At 47.9% G+C, this 17038-nt stretch overlaps 1 protein-coding gene across 3 annotated transcripts in view; it reads left to right on the forward strand.

Moving 5' to 3' along the window:
* Window positions 1-344: 344 nt before the first annotated feature.
* Window positions 345-17038, forward strand: part of VGLL1 (vestigial like family member 1) — a 28367-nt gene continuing 11673 nt past the window's right edge. For 2 of the 3 annotated variants that reach the window (XM_025861571.2, XM_073885662.1), the window contains exons 1-2: window positions 2475-2701; window positions 11776-12002. In XM_025861571.2, coding sequence (XP_025717356.1) covers window positions 11801-12002 — 202 coding nt within the window. In that variant the 5' untranslated portion in view covers window positions 2475-2701; window positions 11776-11800. Of the gene's footprint in view, window positions 393-2474; window positions 2702-11775; window positions 12003-17038 lie in introns of those variants that run through there. The other variant, XM_073885661.1, reaches the window with a different exon arrangement.

A 17038-nucleotide genomic window follows, 5' to 3' on the forward strand; every position in this document is an offset into this window, starting at 1 on the left:
CTGGACTCCCTCCCCAGAGACTGGGATTCAGTAGGTCTGGGGTAGAGTCTGCGATTCCGCATTTCTGACAAGCCCTCAGGTGTCAGTGCTGCTGCTGGTCTTGATAAGAGTCTGGCCTGGGACCAGTGGGGCCCCAAGAAGCACAGAGTCCTTCTCTGTGGAGGAGGTCAGGAAGAGCTTCATAGGAGAGGTATGTGAGCTGCAACAATGTAGAAGTTTGGGCCCTGCCATCACCAGGAGGAGTTGAAGTGCGTTTATTTATTTATTTTTTTTTTGTGGTGTTGGCAGCTGAAACTAGATTGGTCATGTGGCCATTGACATTGATTGTTGACACGAATGTAATGAACGCATCTGCGGTGCTGGTGACCATTCCAAGGAAATACTGATTTCAGGTAATGCAATCTTAATGCATGTTGTTAGTTTTAGTAAGTAGATACGATGGGGGAAGATGAAGATTTGAAGGACCCTTGGTTATTTCTGAACTGTGAATTTAGATTATGGGAATCCTAATTCATTTCTAATGCCTTTTTTTAAAGCACTTTTTTGGTTTATTTTTAAATTTATTTTTATTTTCTTTTTAAATATTTTATTTATTTGAGAGAGAGAGCACTAGAGACAGAGAGAGAGCAAGCATGAGTGGGGGGCAGAGGGAGGGGAGAAGCAGGTCCCCGCTGGGCAGGGAGCCTGACGTGGGGCTCTATCCCAGGATCCTGGGATCATGACCTGAGGCCAAAGGCAGACGCTTAGCTGACTGAGCCACCCTGCTGCCCCAAAGTGTATTTTTTCTTTTTTAGTAATCTCTGCACCCAAGGTGGGGCTCAAACTTAACGGCCCTGGGATCAAGAGTCACATGCTCTTCTGACTAAGCCAGCCAGGCACCCTCTAAATCATTTAAAAAAGAGGAAAGGGGGAGGAACATGAATATGTTTCATTTCCTACCATAAAATATAATGAATTAAAAAAAATTTTTTAATATAATAAAATTTTAATAAATACTTTAGGTAAATATCCACTTCACCTCCTCCAGAAAACCTTTCCTTATTCAATAGCCGAAGACTCTACCCATCAGATGAAGAGAGTTTTGCTGAACCTCCTTATAGACTGAAACTCTTTAGTTTGGTTTAATTTTGTCTTGCACTTTTTTTTTTAGGATTTTATTTATTCGTCAGAGAGAGAGAGAGAGAGAGAGAGGGCGCACACAAGCAGGGGGAGCAGCAGAGGCAGAGGGAGAAGCAGGCTCCCCGGTGAGCAGGGAGCCCGATGTGGGGCTTGATCCCAGGACCCCGGGATCATGACCTGAGCTGAAGGCAGACACTTAACCGACTGAGCCACCCAGGTGCCCCTAATTTTGTCTTGTTTTTAAATTAAGCAAAGACCAACAGTGTTATCAATCTCCCTGGAGTTTCGTGCAGATGAACAGTGTTCATGTTGAAACCTCGCGGTTGCCCTGCAATTACCTTGTTATAAATCTGAAATCTGTTTTTGGGTTACCTGGCTGGCTTAGTAGAGCGTGCGACTCGATCTCACGGTCGCGAGTTCAAGCCCCATATTAGGTACGGAGCCTCCTTGAAAAAATGAAACATTAAAATCAAAAATCTGCTTTTGTTAAATGCAAGTTTATTTTTGCATATCTTTTAGTATTCCTTTAAAATAGACTTCATAAAGTAGCTTTCCCGCATCATAAATCATGTGTATTTTACATTTTGATTGATGCCACCAAATTGCCCTCCAGAAGTGTAGAACTCACGCCACCACTCAGAGCAACAGTGTGCAAAGGCGTTCAGTCTCCCCTAAAAGGAGGTCTTAGGAGTGAAAGGAAGGGGGGGAAGCAGAGATAGTGACCAGCCGTGGACAACAAGTTCAAGAAGGGTTGCTGAAGAGGAACAGAGGAATGGAAGTGGAAGCAGGTGGTTGAGAAAAATGGGAGATATGCGGGCATATTTGAACCACGACGGAAACAGTAGAGATGGAGAAATAGAAGCAGGAGAGAAAGGGGATAACGGAGGGTTAAAAGCTTCTAACTTGATTCATGACCAAGTGCTATTATCTCCGTATCATTAATTGATTAATCCCATCTGTTTCCTACTGATTTGAAATCTTAAAAATATGAAATTTTCAGGGTGCCTGGGTGGCTCAGTCGGTTAAGCATCTGACTCTTGGTTTTGGCTCAGGTCGTGATCTCAGGGATGTGAGATCGAGCCCCGAGTTGGGCTCTGTGCTGGGCGTGGAACCTGGTTGAGATTCTCTGTCTCCTGCTCCCTCTCCCTCTGCCCCTTCCACCCTGCTCCCACTCTCTCGCTCTCTAAAAAAAAAAAAAGAACTTTTCCCCGTGTACTTTACAGATTGTTCCACTGATCTTCCATGACTTGGGCTTCCAAGTTACTAAGACAGATTGCAGGTTATGTCCATTGCTAATTACGTCATATTTCAGCAATTATGTTACCAATTTGTTAGAACTCTGTCTCACTCCCTTGATTCCTTCTTTTTCATAGCGGACTGATTTTGTTCTATGGATGCAATATTCTCTTGGACATCTCTCCAGATACTGATTTGAATTTTTAAAACGTTTTCCACATTAACTTTTCCCTGAAAAGTCAGTGGTTTTGCTTATTCATCTTAGTTTTTCTCCGCCGGGCTGTTGGTTTTGCTCAAGTGTCTGGTGATTGGCCATTCATAGGAAGGACTAGATCACTACGGTGTGGTAAGTGGTTTGGGGTCCCCTGCGGTTGTGAAGGTCACTGTTCACCTGACGGGTTTTCTCTCCGAATGTGACAGAGCTGTGCAGGGGAATGGTTGGGGGCATGCCCATGGGAGGCTTCCCATTTATGAAACCTGCATAGGGAACAGGTTGCAGTCAGTGTCTTACCAGATGCATAGATCTTTAGGGGATTTAACTGTTCTGCCAAGATGTCTCTACATTCTTACGGCCGGCCCCCCAATTACCTGGGCACTCCCTCCTCTCTCCTACCACAAAGTCCACGCTGGGCCCCCTCTCTGGGCACAAGATGTGCTTTATTTAGAAAGCTGTTCTCACTGGCGGTAGCCAGGGGTGAAAACTACAGCAAGACACTGTGCACAGAGTTGGAGAAAGGCCCATTTGCCTTGGCAGACCTTTAACTAACTTCTCTGCTTTCTGCTCCATGACTCACTCTAGCCCCTACAAATTCAGAGCTTTTTCTGGGGCTCTATTTGGAAGATTCATAATCATTCCTCCAATATCCTTCTCTTATTCCTGTGCTAACAGGGTACGGGTTCCACATTATGATTTCCAGAAATTTCTTTTTGTTTTCGAAAGGTCACATAACAGCGGTTTAGTGCACAGACTCTAGAGTCACACGGCTTGGCTTGGACAGCTTTTGATCTCTCTGTGGCTCTATTTACTAACTGTTTTTACAGTGTTAAATTTTATTTCGTTGATATTGCCTCATTGGGCTAGCCCTAGCATCAGCAAACATTTGTTTTTTCTTTTTCCTTTTTCGTTGAAGTGTAGTTGACATAACAATATATCAGTTTCAGGTGTACAACATTTATATACATTGACCACACGGTGTTGTTACAATATTATTAACTATATTCCCTATGCCACTTATTTTATCACTGGAAGTTTGTATCTTTTAATCCTCTTCCCCTTTTCGCCCACCCCCCCTGTTTACTCATCTTTCAATTTGGATAATAATAGTACCTATTTTGTAGACTACTTAAATGGCTTAATACATGCAAATGGTTGAGTGTTGTGGAGGGCCCGTTGGAAACACTGAATAACTATCAGCCATTACATTTCTCTGGTCTGCGAGTGAGACCTTTCCTGGTTTCCCAGCACTGCTCTGGGTTTGTTCTTCTTATTTTTATATTTCTTCTGGCATTTTAGTGGGATTTGGGAAGGAAGATGAGATGAAATCCATGAACTCTGTCCATCACCTTGGACTGGACGTGAGCACTTGCATTTGAAAAGGGTAAAAAGGAGCCTTCTAGGTGGTTAATTTTCTACCATTTTGAATTTCACATTCTTGGTTTACTTAGAATAGCGTAGCGACAGGAAACCTTGGAGACCATCTAACAGAGTACTGTCTCTTTAAAAAGGAGCAAAAAATGAGACATACTTTCCCCAAGCTTGCGGATCTATTTAGAGGGACAGATCCTTGCTTCCTAGTCCAATGTCCCTACCACTAAAAATAAGTGTCTACCAGAAGTGCCCATCTTGTGCTCCTTCCTCCCTTAACACCAGCACAGTCCCTCCTTCCATCCAAAGCCAGTCCTTTCACCCGGACTTCACCCCCTCCTCTCCTGCTTTCCTCAGCATTTTCTATTATTAGTAATACCTTCTTTTTGTAGCATATTCAACCTCTTGCTTTTAACTAGATCCTTTAATCATGTCAAAATCTATCCCTTTAAGAAAAAATAACAACAGGGGCACCCGGCTGGCTCAGTCTGCGGAGCCTGTGACTCTTGATCTCAGGGTTGTAAGTTCGAGCCCCATGTTGGGTGTAGAGATTACTTAAAAAAAAAAGAAAAAGGAACAACAAAACTATTGGACCCCTCCCCCCACCCCCAGACTCTGTTCCATTGTTCTAGTCCTTTTCACCTCCAAACTCCTGCAAAGTACCCTCCCCATTGTGCTTTCCTCCCCTCCCATCCCCACTTGAATCTGCCTCTGGCCTCATCACTCCAGGACACATCCCTCATTAAGATCATGTGTGACCTCCATGCCCCTCAATCCAACAGAACATTTTCAGGCACCAGATTCTCCCAATTCTCAGCAGCATTGGACCCAGGTGACCAGCTCCTCCTTCGCGAAACCTGTTCTTCTTTGGGCTTTGGGACGCTAACACCCTCCCCTCTTTTATCCCACCTCCTTGCCCATTCCTTCTCAGTAAGGTTTGCTGGCTCGTCACCGTCTACCTGGCCAGTCGATGCTGTGGTCACACAAGGCTTGGTCTTAGTTCTCTTTTCCATCATTTTTAAAAGTAGCTCAATTCTTTCTGTCTTACTCTCTACACTCCCTGGGTGAGTTAGAGCCCAAGGCTTCAGTAGCCTTCTATATACTGTCAGCCCCCAAATTTAGATCTCCAACTCAGACCTCTCTCTCTCCTCACTGACTACTGTCATGTCTTCTTAGATGGCTCGAGGATGCCTCAAAATCAACACGTTATTTTCTCTCCTCTCAATGTTTCATAGCTCGGTGAAAGGCACACTCACTAATCGATCGAGTTACGCAACCCCCGAACCAGCATTATCCTTGGTACCCCTGATCCCCTAGATCCGATTCAGCACCAAACCTGTGTATTTTATTTTCTGAATATGTCTTGAATCCATCTGCTTCCCTCTACATCCACCCCCTTCCCCTCCCAGCCGCCGGAGGCAGCTAGCTTCATCTCTCCCCTAGACTCCTGGAGCCGCGCTGGGACTGGTCTGTGCACGGGGCCGTGGCCTTGATCTCGCAATCCGTTCTCTACACCGCAGCCAGACTGATGGCTTCAGCACACATCTGCTTAGGTCACTTCCCTCCCCTTCCCCTTCCCCACGCCCCTCCACACAGACCCCCAGCAAGCCCTCTAGTAGCTTCTCTTTATTCCTAGGAAAAAGACAAAATGCCTCAATATGGCCTGCAAAGCCCGGCCGGCTCTGGCCCCCCGCTCAGCTTTCTAGCTCATTCCTCATGTAGTGCTCCCTCTAGCGTCTCCAACGCCAGCACTGCTTCTTTTCCCCCCAACACTGTTTGCCAGGCCCCTCCCACCACAGGGCCTTTGCACTAGCTATTTTCCCTTTGTGTGGTTAACCCTTTCTCAGCCTCTCCGACCTCAGGCTCAGCATTATTTCCACAAGGAAGACAGTCTTCCCCGAGGAAGTCAGAGCTTCTTATCAGAGGCTCTTCTAGTACCAGACACTGACTTAGTACCATTGCCGTTGTACGTTTACTTGTGTGACTAAATGATTTCTCTCTCCCCGCCACTCATTCATTCATTCATTCAACAAATGTTTACTGAGCCCCCTACTGTATACCAGGCATTATTTTAGAAGGGGCGACGCGCTGTAAAGAAATAAATACGCAATATGACGGCAAGCAGTGAAGAACGGGGAGGCAGGGTAATAGGGCGGAGACTATATGCGAGGCTGCTGACTTGGGTGGGACGGTTGGAGAAGGCTTTCGGGAGCGGCGGGCAGGGCAGAGATGTAAATGCAACGAGAGGCCAAGTCCAGAGGGCGTGTGGGGGGGTGGTGGGCATCCCAGGGAGAGGAAATGGGAGGGTCAAGACAAGAGGATGTCGACCCTATTCAAGGAACAGCCGGGAACCCTGTGGGGCTGGAGTGGTGCTGAGGAGAAATGAGGGGCGCTCAGACTAGGGCGAGCCCGGGGGAGGTGGCGAGAAAACACAGCATGGAATGCATTTTGAAGGTAGAACTTTCGGGATTTGTTGATGGGTTTCTCCAGACCCTCCAGTGGGTTTCCTTTTCACTTCGGGCAAAAGTCAGAAGCCTCGGCAGGGCCGGTGAGGCCTGTCTCCCCTCCCTCCCTCCTTCCCCTTTGGCCATGTTGGCCTCCTTGCCCTTTTGTGCGCACAGACCAAGCCCGAGACCCCTTCTGCATTTGGCCTTCCTTCGGATATCAGGAAAGCAGATACCAACGTGGTTGGCTCAAATGTCACGTTACCGGAAAAGCCTTTCTCGGTGGTCCTATATGTCTCCCTTCCCTGCTTCCCTTTCCCGGTCAATTCCTCTTTGTTGTACTTATTAACCACCTGGCCTACGCATACACTGAACGCCTGTAATATGAACACCCAGGCATATAAGCGGTGTGCGTGTTTATTCCACGAAGGCAGAGAGAGACTTGGTCTGTTTCATTCACTCCAGAACAGAACTCCCAGAACAGTGCCCGGCACACAGTAGGGGTTTACTAAAAAGTTTGTGAAATACTGTTGAAACGGAGAAATGAATGGAGCAAAGAATGGCTCCAAGGTCTGGGACCTGAATGACGGTGCCGCCGCCCGAGGTCATCGGGAAGATCTTTCAAGGTGAGCGTCGGGACCGCCGGCTCCAAGCCTCCAGCTGCAGTCCCTGAACTGCTTCGTTCTGTCCCAGGTTCAGAGACGCACGCCCTCCCTCTGGGGCCCACGGAAGGCCGCGACACGTCCAGAATTCTAGGAGTCTGGGCTCCCTTTCTCTTCCCACGGCGAGAGAGGGAGAAAGTTGTGATGAGCCAAACAGACTTGCCCAGTTCCTGAGAGTGAAGGTGTCATCAATGTTTCAGACATTATTGACTCTGTGTGTGGTTTCCGGCAAACAACTGACCGCCTACTTTAAGAGACAATATCACTAAGTGCTTTTTTTTAATGCAAAAAAGAAAGAAATAAAAAAGAGCTACCTATTTTCCTCATTCCTGCAGGTGCCCAACCCGAATGACTTGTCGGAGCGCATTTTCTGCATTCTTAATAGATAGCCAGCAGGAAATGCCTCTTATAGCCCGGGCTGGAGGGGTAGAACGTAGCGAGGGGAGGGTACAAAATCCCCAGCCCCAGCTTCCGCAAGCACTGAGCTGCTCCTAGGTGGGCCAGGCAACTCTGACCATCACTTCGCACCTTTGCTCAGCTGTGGCATCTTGCTGTCTCAGTTGATGGTCAGGAATTAAGGTAGGAGAAGCTGGCGAATTCTGGGGGGCGAGGAGGGATGGAGAGTCAACTGGGCAGGAATCGGGGCAGGGGGGAGCGGTGAGCATCACATGCTTTGCTCACCGCGCTACACTCTGGTCCTTTGGGGGCTTTTGTTCCAAGTGATCACTGTGACAACCTCTCCGACACCACCCCCCCCACGCCCGAGGTGCTGGATAGCATTCTGCAGCAGGGTGGTAACCATGTCCTTACAAGCAGACTGTGGTAAAGTTGAGGCCCAAATTGCTGGCATTGGATTCCGTGTTAGAACATTTGTGCAGAAGTCTGGGCATCATTCTGAGGTCGAATTGGAGCGCTAGGTGTTTTTATTGTTTGTGCATTGGGGAAAGGTTGCAAGGTGCGGTGTACTTTTGTAATTCTGCTATTCTAACTGCACAGCTGGTAAAGCTTGACCTTAGGGTTTTGTCCGCAAGAGGTTTTAACTACAAGCCAGGGACTGGGACAGGATCATCTTCTCCTGGAAAGTAACCCCCCCCCCGCTCCGCCTCACGGCTCTCCCCTCGGTTCCAGCTTTACAGCGCCCCTTCTCTTAAGCCAGACTCCAGCCAATTCACGCCTGCATCAGGAGACCCCTCGCAGAGGGCTCACTTGGGGATGGAACTGTCCACGTTTCTGCAGAGGTGCCGTGAGATGCAGCTCTGCAAAGGCTGTAGCCAATAACGGTTCTCAGAATCTCAGTATCCCCGAGAGGCACGTCCTCTCCGCTGAGGTCTGAGTGCAGCCCGGAGAATTGCTTGTGACCTAGATCCAGAGAAGTAAGCCGTGTTCTCCTTTGAAAGGTGTGTCCGTGTGTTTGGGGAGAGGTAGCACTTGTACCCCAATCAGGATCCCGGTTGCCTACGGTCCGATCCCTTGAGAGACATTGCCTCTGACTTTCTCCCTCTCCAACCTTTCCTGGCTGTGGCCAGTGGCCTGTGGGCTCTGTGGTCCTTACCCGAGGAGACTAGGAGCATGATCCATGGCCCTGATATCCCAAGGGTCCGGCCGGCTGCCTTCCTTATAGCTTCAGGGAGAGTCTGCAAAGATAGATTTTGCAAGCTGTTTGTCAAGCCTGAGCCTAGAGCAGTGGCCATTGGCATCTCCAGGACTAAAGCCGTGACTCTTACAAAGGTGCTAAGCAGCGCTTGCAAGTAGAGGCTCTCAGGAGAAGCCTGGAGGGAGTGGACAGATGTTCTGTCTGTGCTCCCCAAAGGAAACCAGATGACCGGCTTATGGCCTGGCTCAAGGTTCCCTAGAGATCAGAAGTCAAGGCTTCACATTTGATAAATGGGGAGACTGAAGTTCATAGAGGGGTTCTGTGAGTCCCACCGGGTAGACAGCAAGGGATGGTGGGGAAGGGACGACATTGAAGCCAGAGAGCCCTAGGTTCAAATCCCAGCTCGGCCCCCACCTAGCTGTGTGGCGTGGGCAGTTCATTTCACTTTCTGGGCCCAGATTTGCTCATCTCTAAAATGCGGACAGTAGGACCTCCGTTGAGAGTTGCAAAGACTGGAGAAAATATGCATAGAGCTTCTGGCACAGAGGCGGTATTTTGTAAACTGTAGCCTTAGGAAAAGGGCTGGCTCCAACATTTGTCATGACTTTATAATTTGTAACACCTCCACTTTCTTTTTTCTTTTTTGGCTGTGTTTGGGAAATAGATTTGATGTTATGACTGTGTAAATTTAAGGTGTTACATGTTAATTTGATAAATTTATATATTGTAACATGATTGCCATTATGGTGATAATTAGCACCTCTATCACCTCGCACCATTATCCTTTCTTTTTAGTAGCTGGAATAATTTAGTCCTAGTCTCCTTGCAAGTTGGAAGACTGCTACGGTATTGTGCCTTAGATCTCGAGGGCTTCTTTACCGCTTGTAACTTTGTGCCCTGAACAACGCCGGCCCGATCCCCTCACCGCCCCCCCCCCCGGCCCCTGGTAACTATCATTTTACTCTGTTTCTAGGAGTTGGACTTTTTAAAATCCCGCGCCAAACTGATATTATAAGTACAGTTGACTCTTGAACTCCATGGGTTTGAACTGCGCGGGTCCACTTAATGCGAATTTTTTTACAGTGCAGTGCTGTAAATGTATTTTCTCTTCCCTAGGCTTTTCTTTGCATTTCTTTTCTCTAGCTCACATTATTGTAAGAATACAGCGTATCATACATAGACCAAATATGTGTTAATTGACTATGTTGTTGGGAAGGCTTCTGGTCAACAGTAGGCTATTAGTAGATTAAATTTGGGGGGAGTCAAGTTATATGTAGATTTTTGACTGTGTTCAAGGCCAATTGTACTTGCCTTTCTCTGACTCCTTATAATGTGCTCAAGGACACCTTTGCTTTATTCTTCCTCTCGATGCTGGGCATTTGGCTCGTTTCCACTTTTTGGCTATTTTAAATAAAGTTGCTGTGAACCACATGCACGAGTCTTTGTGCGGACGTACGTTTTCGTTTCTCTTGGTTGTATGTGCCTAGAAGCAGGGATTGCTGGGCCATAGAGTAAGCGTGTGTTTCACTTGCTAAGAACCTGCCCAACAGAGTGGTTGTTTGCGTGTCTTTTGGAATAAGGACACAATGGATTCGTTTTTCAGGTAGTGCCTGGTTGTGCTCAGCATGGCTGTCAACCGGGGGAAACAGAGTGATGTGCTCAATGGAAGGCTTCTGTAGGCAGCAGGACCCAGTTATGGCTGGGGCCAGAATGAGTCTGAAAGGAGACCTTTTAGGAAGGGTCCCCTGCTCGCTGCCAGATTCCTTCCTGACGTCTCTAGCAGGACCATGAAAGAATAGGCTGCAGAATTCATACTCTCCAACCTCTTAATTTTACGCAAGAGGAATCTGAATCCCAGAGAGGCCATGTGCTTCCGCCAAAATCACACAGCTGAGGAAAATCCCCAGGTCTCCTGACTCCTAATTGGTCTGATTTCCCTGCATTGTGCTTTCTCTGCATGAAATGGAACTCCGGCATTCAGCCATTTGTTTACTGACCTGCTTATGCTAGGTGCTAGGGATAAAGAAATGAATAATAAATGGCCCCCACCCTCAAGGACTAGAGAGGAACAGAGACTATTAAACTCTAAGCAGTTGCATTAGATTCCCAAGAATGAATAAAGTTGCCTTTAGCCAGAGCACACTGCCAAGTCTGGTCAGGTGGCCAAAGGTAAAGAAGCATCTGGACAGGGTACTTCTCTACTAAAGGAAGGCCGCACAGCATGTCTCGAGTGACCACTGTATGCCTGGTCCTGGCTTTGGTGCAAGAGGACAGCCCCCTCTCTAAAGGAGCTCGCGGTTAGGATGCTATGATGGAAGCCAAGTTTAAGGCAACTCAGCAAACAGCTATTGAGCATAGACACAGAGTCTCAGGCACTGTTCTAGGTGCAGAGGATATGGCGGTGAACAGGGTTGACAATCTGACAATCTTTCAGGAACTTTTCACCAATGTTGCCATATATATTAGTGTAGAGAATGTTGGTCTTTAAATCTGTACTTGGTTCAGAATATATCTGTCTGGAGGCCTGAGGACTGGTGTCCTTTGTAATTGCCCGTTTCTAGTGGGGGGTGGGGGGTGGGGGTGGGACACCATCCTAGGTAGATCAACAACAACAGCGGAGTAGGAGAATTTGATGTGTTTTATTCTCTCGCATGCAAGGGGTCAAGATGGAGAGCAATGTTTATTATGAAAAGTGAGGTACCCACTGGATTGCTTAGTCAAGCTCTCCAGGGGGGCCCAGGCCTTTGTCCAGGAGCATCTACATGCAGTTCTGGGTCAACCTTCCGCTCATTTGTTTTTGGAGGAGGAAGGCACTTCCCCAGAAGGCAAGTTGCTCTTTTGTCCTCAATGGCCTTTTTTTTTTTTTTTTTAAACTTCCTGCTGATCTTCTACTGTGTGAGTTGCCAGATAATTCTCCTGCGTGGCTCCCGGGGGCCCCTTCAGCCCTTCGTAGACCTCTGTCTTGTTCCCAGAACATCGATCAGAGGAGGCTCCTCACCCTGGTCCTCAGACCAGCGCGCATGGTGGTTGAGCTTCCTGGCACCGCTCAGGAGCCCCCAAAATGCCTCTCCTCCAAACTATAGCCAAGCCACTTGGAAAAAATCGTGCCAGTAACATTTTGTGTTCGATCCACAGCTGTCCCCTACCTGTGTTGCTCACCATGGAAGAGATGGGGAAGACTGATATCCAGCTGCAGAGACCTATAAAGACTGAGTGGAATCCCCGGTGTGTCCTCTTCACCTATTTCCAAGGGGACATCGGCAGCGTAGTGGACGAACACTTCTCCAGAGCTCTGAGCAATGTCAAGAGCCCCCAGGGATTGAGCCCCTTGAGCCAGAGCACAGATGTGATCCTGAGGAATGGTGAGCATGTTGGGAGGGAGGAGGCTGGAATTTTCGATCAAGGCTACCACGGAAAGACCTGTTCTCCCAAGCCCTTGATGCGCTGACACGTGTGTGTATTTGCAGAAGGCAAGTCACACCGTAAGTGAGAAGCTGCACCCATTTCTTGGAAGTTTAGTGTGAAAATCAACACTGTGTAATCAAGCTAGTTCACCTATTTCGTTCTTTCCTTAATTGCGTTCAATGCTGGGTTCACTGCTTAGTACACAGTTAAGAGCGCCGTGACGGTTCGCTATTATCAGCCTTCATTATTTATGTATTTATTTTAAAGATTTCATTTATTTATTTGTCAGAGAGAGAGAGAGTGCGCGAGAGCACAAGCAGGGGTGAGGCAGGCAGAGGGAGAAGCAGGCTCCCTGCTGAGCAAGGAGCCCGATGTGGGACTCGACCCCAGGATCCTGGGATCATGACCTAAGCCAAAGGCAGATGCTGATAAATAGATAAATAAATAAGCAAGCATTCTTACATCTCTAAACAATTATTTCAAGATAGCTGTGTCAAAGAGTGCTCATGAAAATACCCAGGTTTGGAGAAAGCTATAAAAATTAAGCTGTCAGGGCTCTAGTAGGACTTTCATAGACCCTAGACATTTCTGACTCTATGGGTCTCTTCCTCAGTACAGCTATGAAAAAGGACATTTTGTGACTCTGCATTGGTATAAACACAACTTTAATCCAGGCTGGATTCATTTTTATGTATTCATTTTTTTGTTATATTCATTTTTCTTCTAATTTTAAAAGACGTTAAAACATTTTCATGGGCTCCTAAAAAGTATCTGCGGGCCCTAGGCACTGTACTTGCTGTGCCTCATGGAGAAGTCACCCTGCAAGATGGATGGGAGTCCATTCACCACTTTGAAATGTGCAATAGACCGGGGTCTGCTTGATTTTAAGAATTCTCCGTTGTAGTTGCCCAGCACCCACGTTGAATGCCTGGCCCCCATGGGAGGATGTACATGCCTCCAAATGATTGTCCACTTTGTGCAAAGATGCCAAGTGGGGGGCCATCTGCCGGTGGGGGGAAGATCTCCTCTCTTTTCAGAAGCCATCACTCTGGCTTTGCTCTTTGGACCTGGTTGGGGAGTTGGTGTACATCACCTTTGCAGAATTTACTTCTGTCCTAGAAATTATTTTTCCAGTCAGGTGATGTGATTTTCTGAGACTCTTGGGAGTTAAGCAAACATGTGGAAGGGCACACGGTAGCAGCAGACACTAAAGGAAACGATGCAGTTTGCAGTTGCAATGGGCACAGTGGGGTGGCTGGAGGTTGGGGCTGTGATGTCCAAAGGTGTGTTGAGTAGTTCAGAGCAAGAGCAAGAATGACTGACTGAGTCATTTGGGGGAATTAATGTGTAGTTAAGAGCTGATAAATGGGGTAAGTGGGTTTCAGAGGATCTAATCAGCTCCTTGGAAGAGTCAGAACCCCAAGCTCTTCATGTGTGGACTTCACATGCATGGACTTTGGCTATTTGGCTTTGACTGAGTTGTGAACACGCTGGCTTGGATTCATTATCATCACTCCCTTGTAAGTGCCATCTACCTACAGTCCCTCACATCCTCTGTCCCGCTTGCCTGATAAAACCCAGCCTGAAATAAAACCAACTCTTGGCCTCTTGCCCCATTTCATAGGAAGACTCAAAAATTACGCCCATGCACCCTTCCTCTTCCTCTACTGCTTTTTGGAACTCCCTCCACTCAGGCTTTCATCCTTATCGCTCCGTAACCACTCTCATCAAGGTTAGCCAGTGACCTCCACTTGCCAAGTCAATGGTCTTTCCCTATCTCCATCTTTTTTTGACCTGTCAGCAACATTGGCTGCAGGTGGTTGCTCCCCCCTCTTAGAAATGCCTCTTTCACTTGGATCCCATAACATCACCTTCTCTTGGTTTTCCTCCTTCCTCCTGGGTTACTACTCCTCAGTCTCTTCTGCTGGACGTGCTCTTCTTTTCAGCTTCTAAATGTTTGGAGGCCCCAGTGTTCGGGTCTTAGACAGTTTCTCTATCTACACTCACTCCCTAAGGGATCTCTTCTGTCTCTTGGTCTTAAGTACCATCTATATCAATTTCAAATGCATTATTTCCAGCCCAGACTGCATCTCAGTCCTGTCTAGCCCGCTGCCTACTTGATCCCTTCACATATCTACTAGGAATCACAAACAATGAGTCTCAGACTGAGCTCTTAATTGCCTCCTCGACCCGCTCTGTCCACTGTCTCCCCATCTCAATATATGGCAGCCGCCTCCTTCCAGTTAACTGAGAGTCATGTTTAACTCCTCTCTTCATCCCGTACCCCATACCCAGTCCTTTGAAACAGTGGCAGTTTTACCTTCACAATATATCCAAGGTCTGACCACGTCTTCCCACCTCTGCCGCTATCGTGTTGGTCCAGGAAGCCGTCATCTCAGCCCAGGATTTTTGCAGTAGCTTCCTGACTGGTCTCCTTGCTTCCACCTTTGCTCCCCTTCCGTCTGTTCTCAAGATAGCTGTCAGAATGATATCACTAAAAGGAAAGTCTCGTCCTATGTCTCTTCTGTTCAGAACCCTCCAGTAGCTTCCTGTCTCACTTGGAAGCAAATACAGAAGTCTTGCATGGGGCCCTGTTTTCATTCTGATTTCATATCCTACCACCCCCACCTCATTTCATCCAATCTAGCCTCCTACTATTTGTAAAACATGCCAAGTACAATCCTGCCTCAGGCCCTTTGCACCTCTCCACCCCCTCCCTGAAATGCTCTTTCCCCCAGATAACTGCATGACTTCCCCCTTTTCTCCATTCAGGTCTCCATCGGAATGTCACCTCTCCAGCCAAGCCCTCTCTGCACAATCTCTTTAAAAAATAGAAACACCCCCCCTCCTGCGTCACCCTCTGTCTTCTTACACTATTTTATTTTATTTAGCATTTGTTACCACTGGGCATATTATATATTTATGTGTTTTCTTTCTTGTCTCCCCCCATTCTCTAAACTGAATTCCATGGTAGCAGGGCCTCTGTGTTAACTGCTACTTCCCAAGTCCCTAGCCCCAAGCCTGACACATGGAAGGTGCCCCGTAAATATCACTTGAATGAATGAAACTGTGATTCGCATCATAGGGTACTGATGTCTGCCATGGATGGAGTCACCGAAGAGAGTGCGGTGTGTGGTTTTAGAAACAGCTCCACCATTTATTGACAATGTGGTCTCAGGGCACATCACTTCCTCTGTCTGTGCCTCAGCTCCCTCCTCTCTAAAGCTGAGGATCACTTAACTATAGGAGGGGTCCATGAGGTCGTGCATGGCCGCTGACACATAGTGCCATGTAGGTGTTCGTTATGTTTGCGTGGTGGTATGAAAGCTTGACATGTTTTTTGAGTGGTGAGAGTGGGTATGGGGGCCTGCTTTCAAAGCACTAAAATCACAGAGCAGCAAGCACCTCCTGGAAGCCTGCACGTTTTCTAGGGGCTTCTGCCATGTGACAGCTGTATGGTTTCCTATGCCTTCTTACTTCATTCTATTCTGTGATGCTCCTGTGCGTGAAGGGAACTTGGACGTGGCTCTGTTTCTTGCCCAAGCCAACCTTCCGAGGCCAAACAGAGAGACAGCCATCTTCTCTGCCTACCTTCTTGGTTGCATTTACCCTGTGAGAATCTCACGGGTCCCTTGACTGTGACGATGTCTTCCTCACAGAGTGCGGGGCAGGTGGGGCAAATGTTGGTCCAGCTGACTGAGCAAAGGGAGGTCTGTCTTCCTCCAGGCCTCTTATCACGGTTAAGAGTCAAGTTTCTCATAAGCTGTGCTGCCTCACGGGAGGCCCCATGAAAGACCAGTCCCCCAGCAGTTCTCACAAGAGGTGTTATGTGAGAGCCCCACAGCTTCGGAAATGGTGGGAAATCCATAAAGTGGCCTTTCATTACTGCCCGTTAGCAACCTCTCAGGCCCTGCAGGCCAGCCCCAGGCCGCCGAGCCCTGGCTGAACCATGCCCAACAGAACAGGCTCCCATTCATGGGCTCCCGTTACCGACGCGGCCACTTTCTAAGGGCGCTCTGTCAAGCCAAATATGCAAAGCCCAAACACAGAGGCCCATGTGGCTAGGAAATGCCATCGAATTTCCTGGCTGTTTTTCCCAAATCCAAATTATTTTTTTATTTACTTATGTATATTTTATACTGGCTGGACTTTAGAAAAGAAAACACAGGCTGAAGGCATTTTTGAATTATCTCCCTTCTAAAAGGACACTTGAGGATTTCAGAGTAGGTGACCAGAGAAGCTGCGGTAGTTGCCACTTCTGGGGGGCGGGGGGTCAGGGTCCGGATGCACATCCCACCCCACTGAGCTCCCAGAGGTCTTTTGTAGCGAGACTCAAAAGATCATACCTCCTCCTCTCTCCTCTCAACCATAATCCAGTAGGGGTGGGGAAGAAACACTGGTTTGTTTGTTTTGAGTGTGAATAACCATTTGAGAGAGAGTCATGCTAGCTGTTCCTGGCCCTTGTGAACACTGACAACCTCGCGTCTTTCTTTCTGGTGAGGGAGAGGCATCCGCACCAACGCAGAGTGAGGCCCCACTGGACACTAGACACCATGGGCCAGTGACCAGTCACTTCAGTCCTCAAAAGCCACTGTGATTTCTGAAGGTCAAAGATAGGCAACCTGAATCTGGTGTCAGAAGACAGGAGAGCGGTTACCTCCGGGGAGGTGGGCTTCCCGGGGTGGCGGCCATGTTCTGTTCCTTGATCTGGGTACTCGTTACCTAGTTTGTGAATACGCCCCTGGTGGCACACTGGCACATTTTCCTGCATGCCTGTTGTATTTCCCAAAGCCACTTTACAAGGGATATTAATGTCCTCACTTCACGGAGGAGGCAACGCAGCCCAGCTAGGGTTAAGTGTTGAGATGGGTCACACAGCCTGTGAGTGAGGGCTACAGGTTGAAACCCAGGTCCATCGGACTCTTTACTAGCCCGCTGTCCTGCCTTTGTAGACCCTGACAACACCCCAGTGAGAGGGCTAATACTGTTGTCT

Source organism: Callorhinus ursinus, unplaced genomic scaffold (assembly GCF_003265705.2).
Source record: "Callorhinus ursinus isolate GAN/ISIS: 27379988/994484 unplaced genomic scaffold, GSC_fseal_2.0 scaffold64, whole genome shotgun sequence".
Classification (NCBI taxonomy): Eukaryota; Metazoa; Chordata; class Mammalia; order Carnivora; family Otariidae; genus Callorhinus; species Callorhinus ursinus.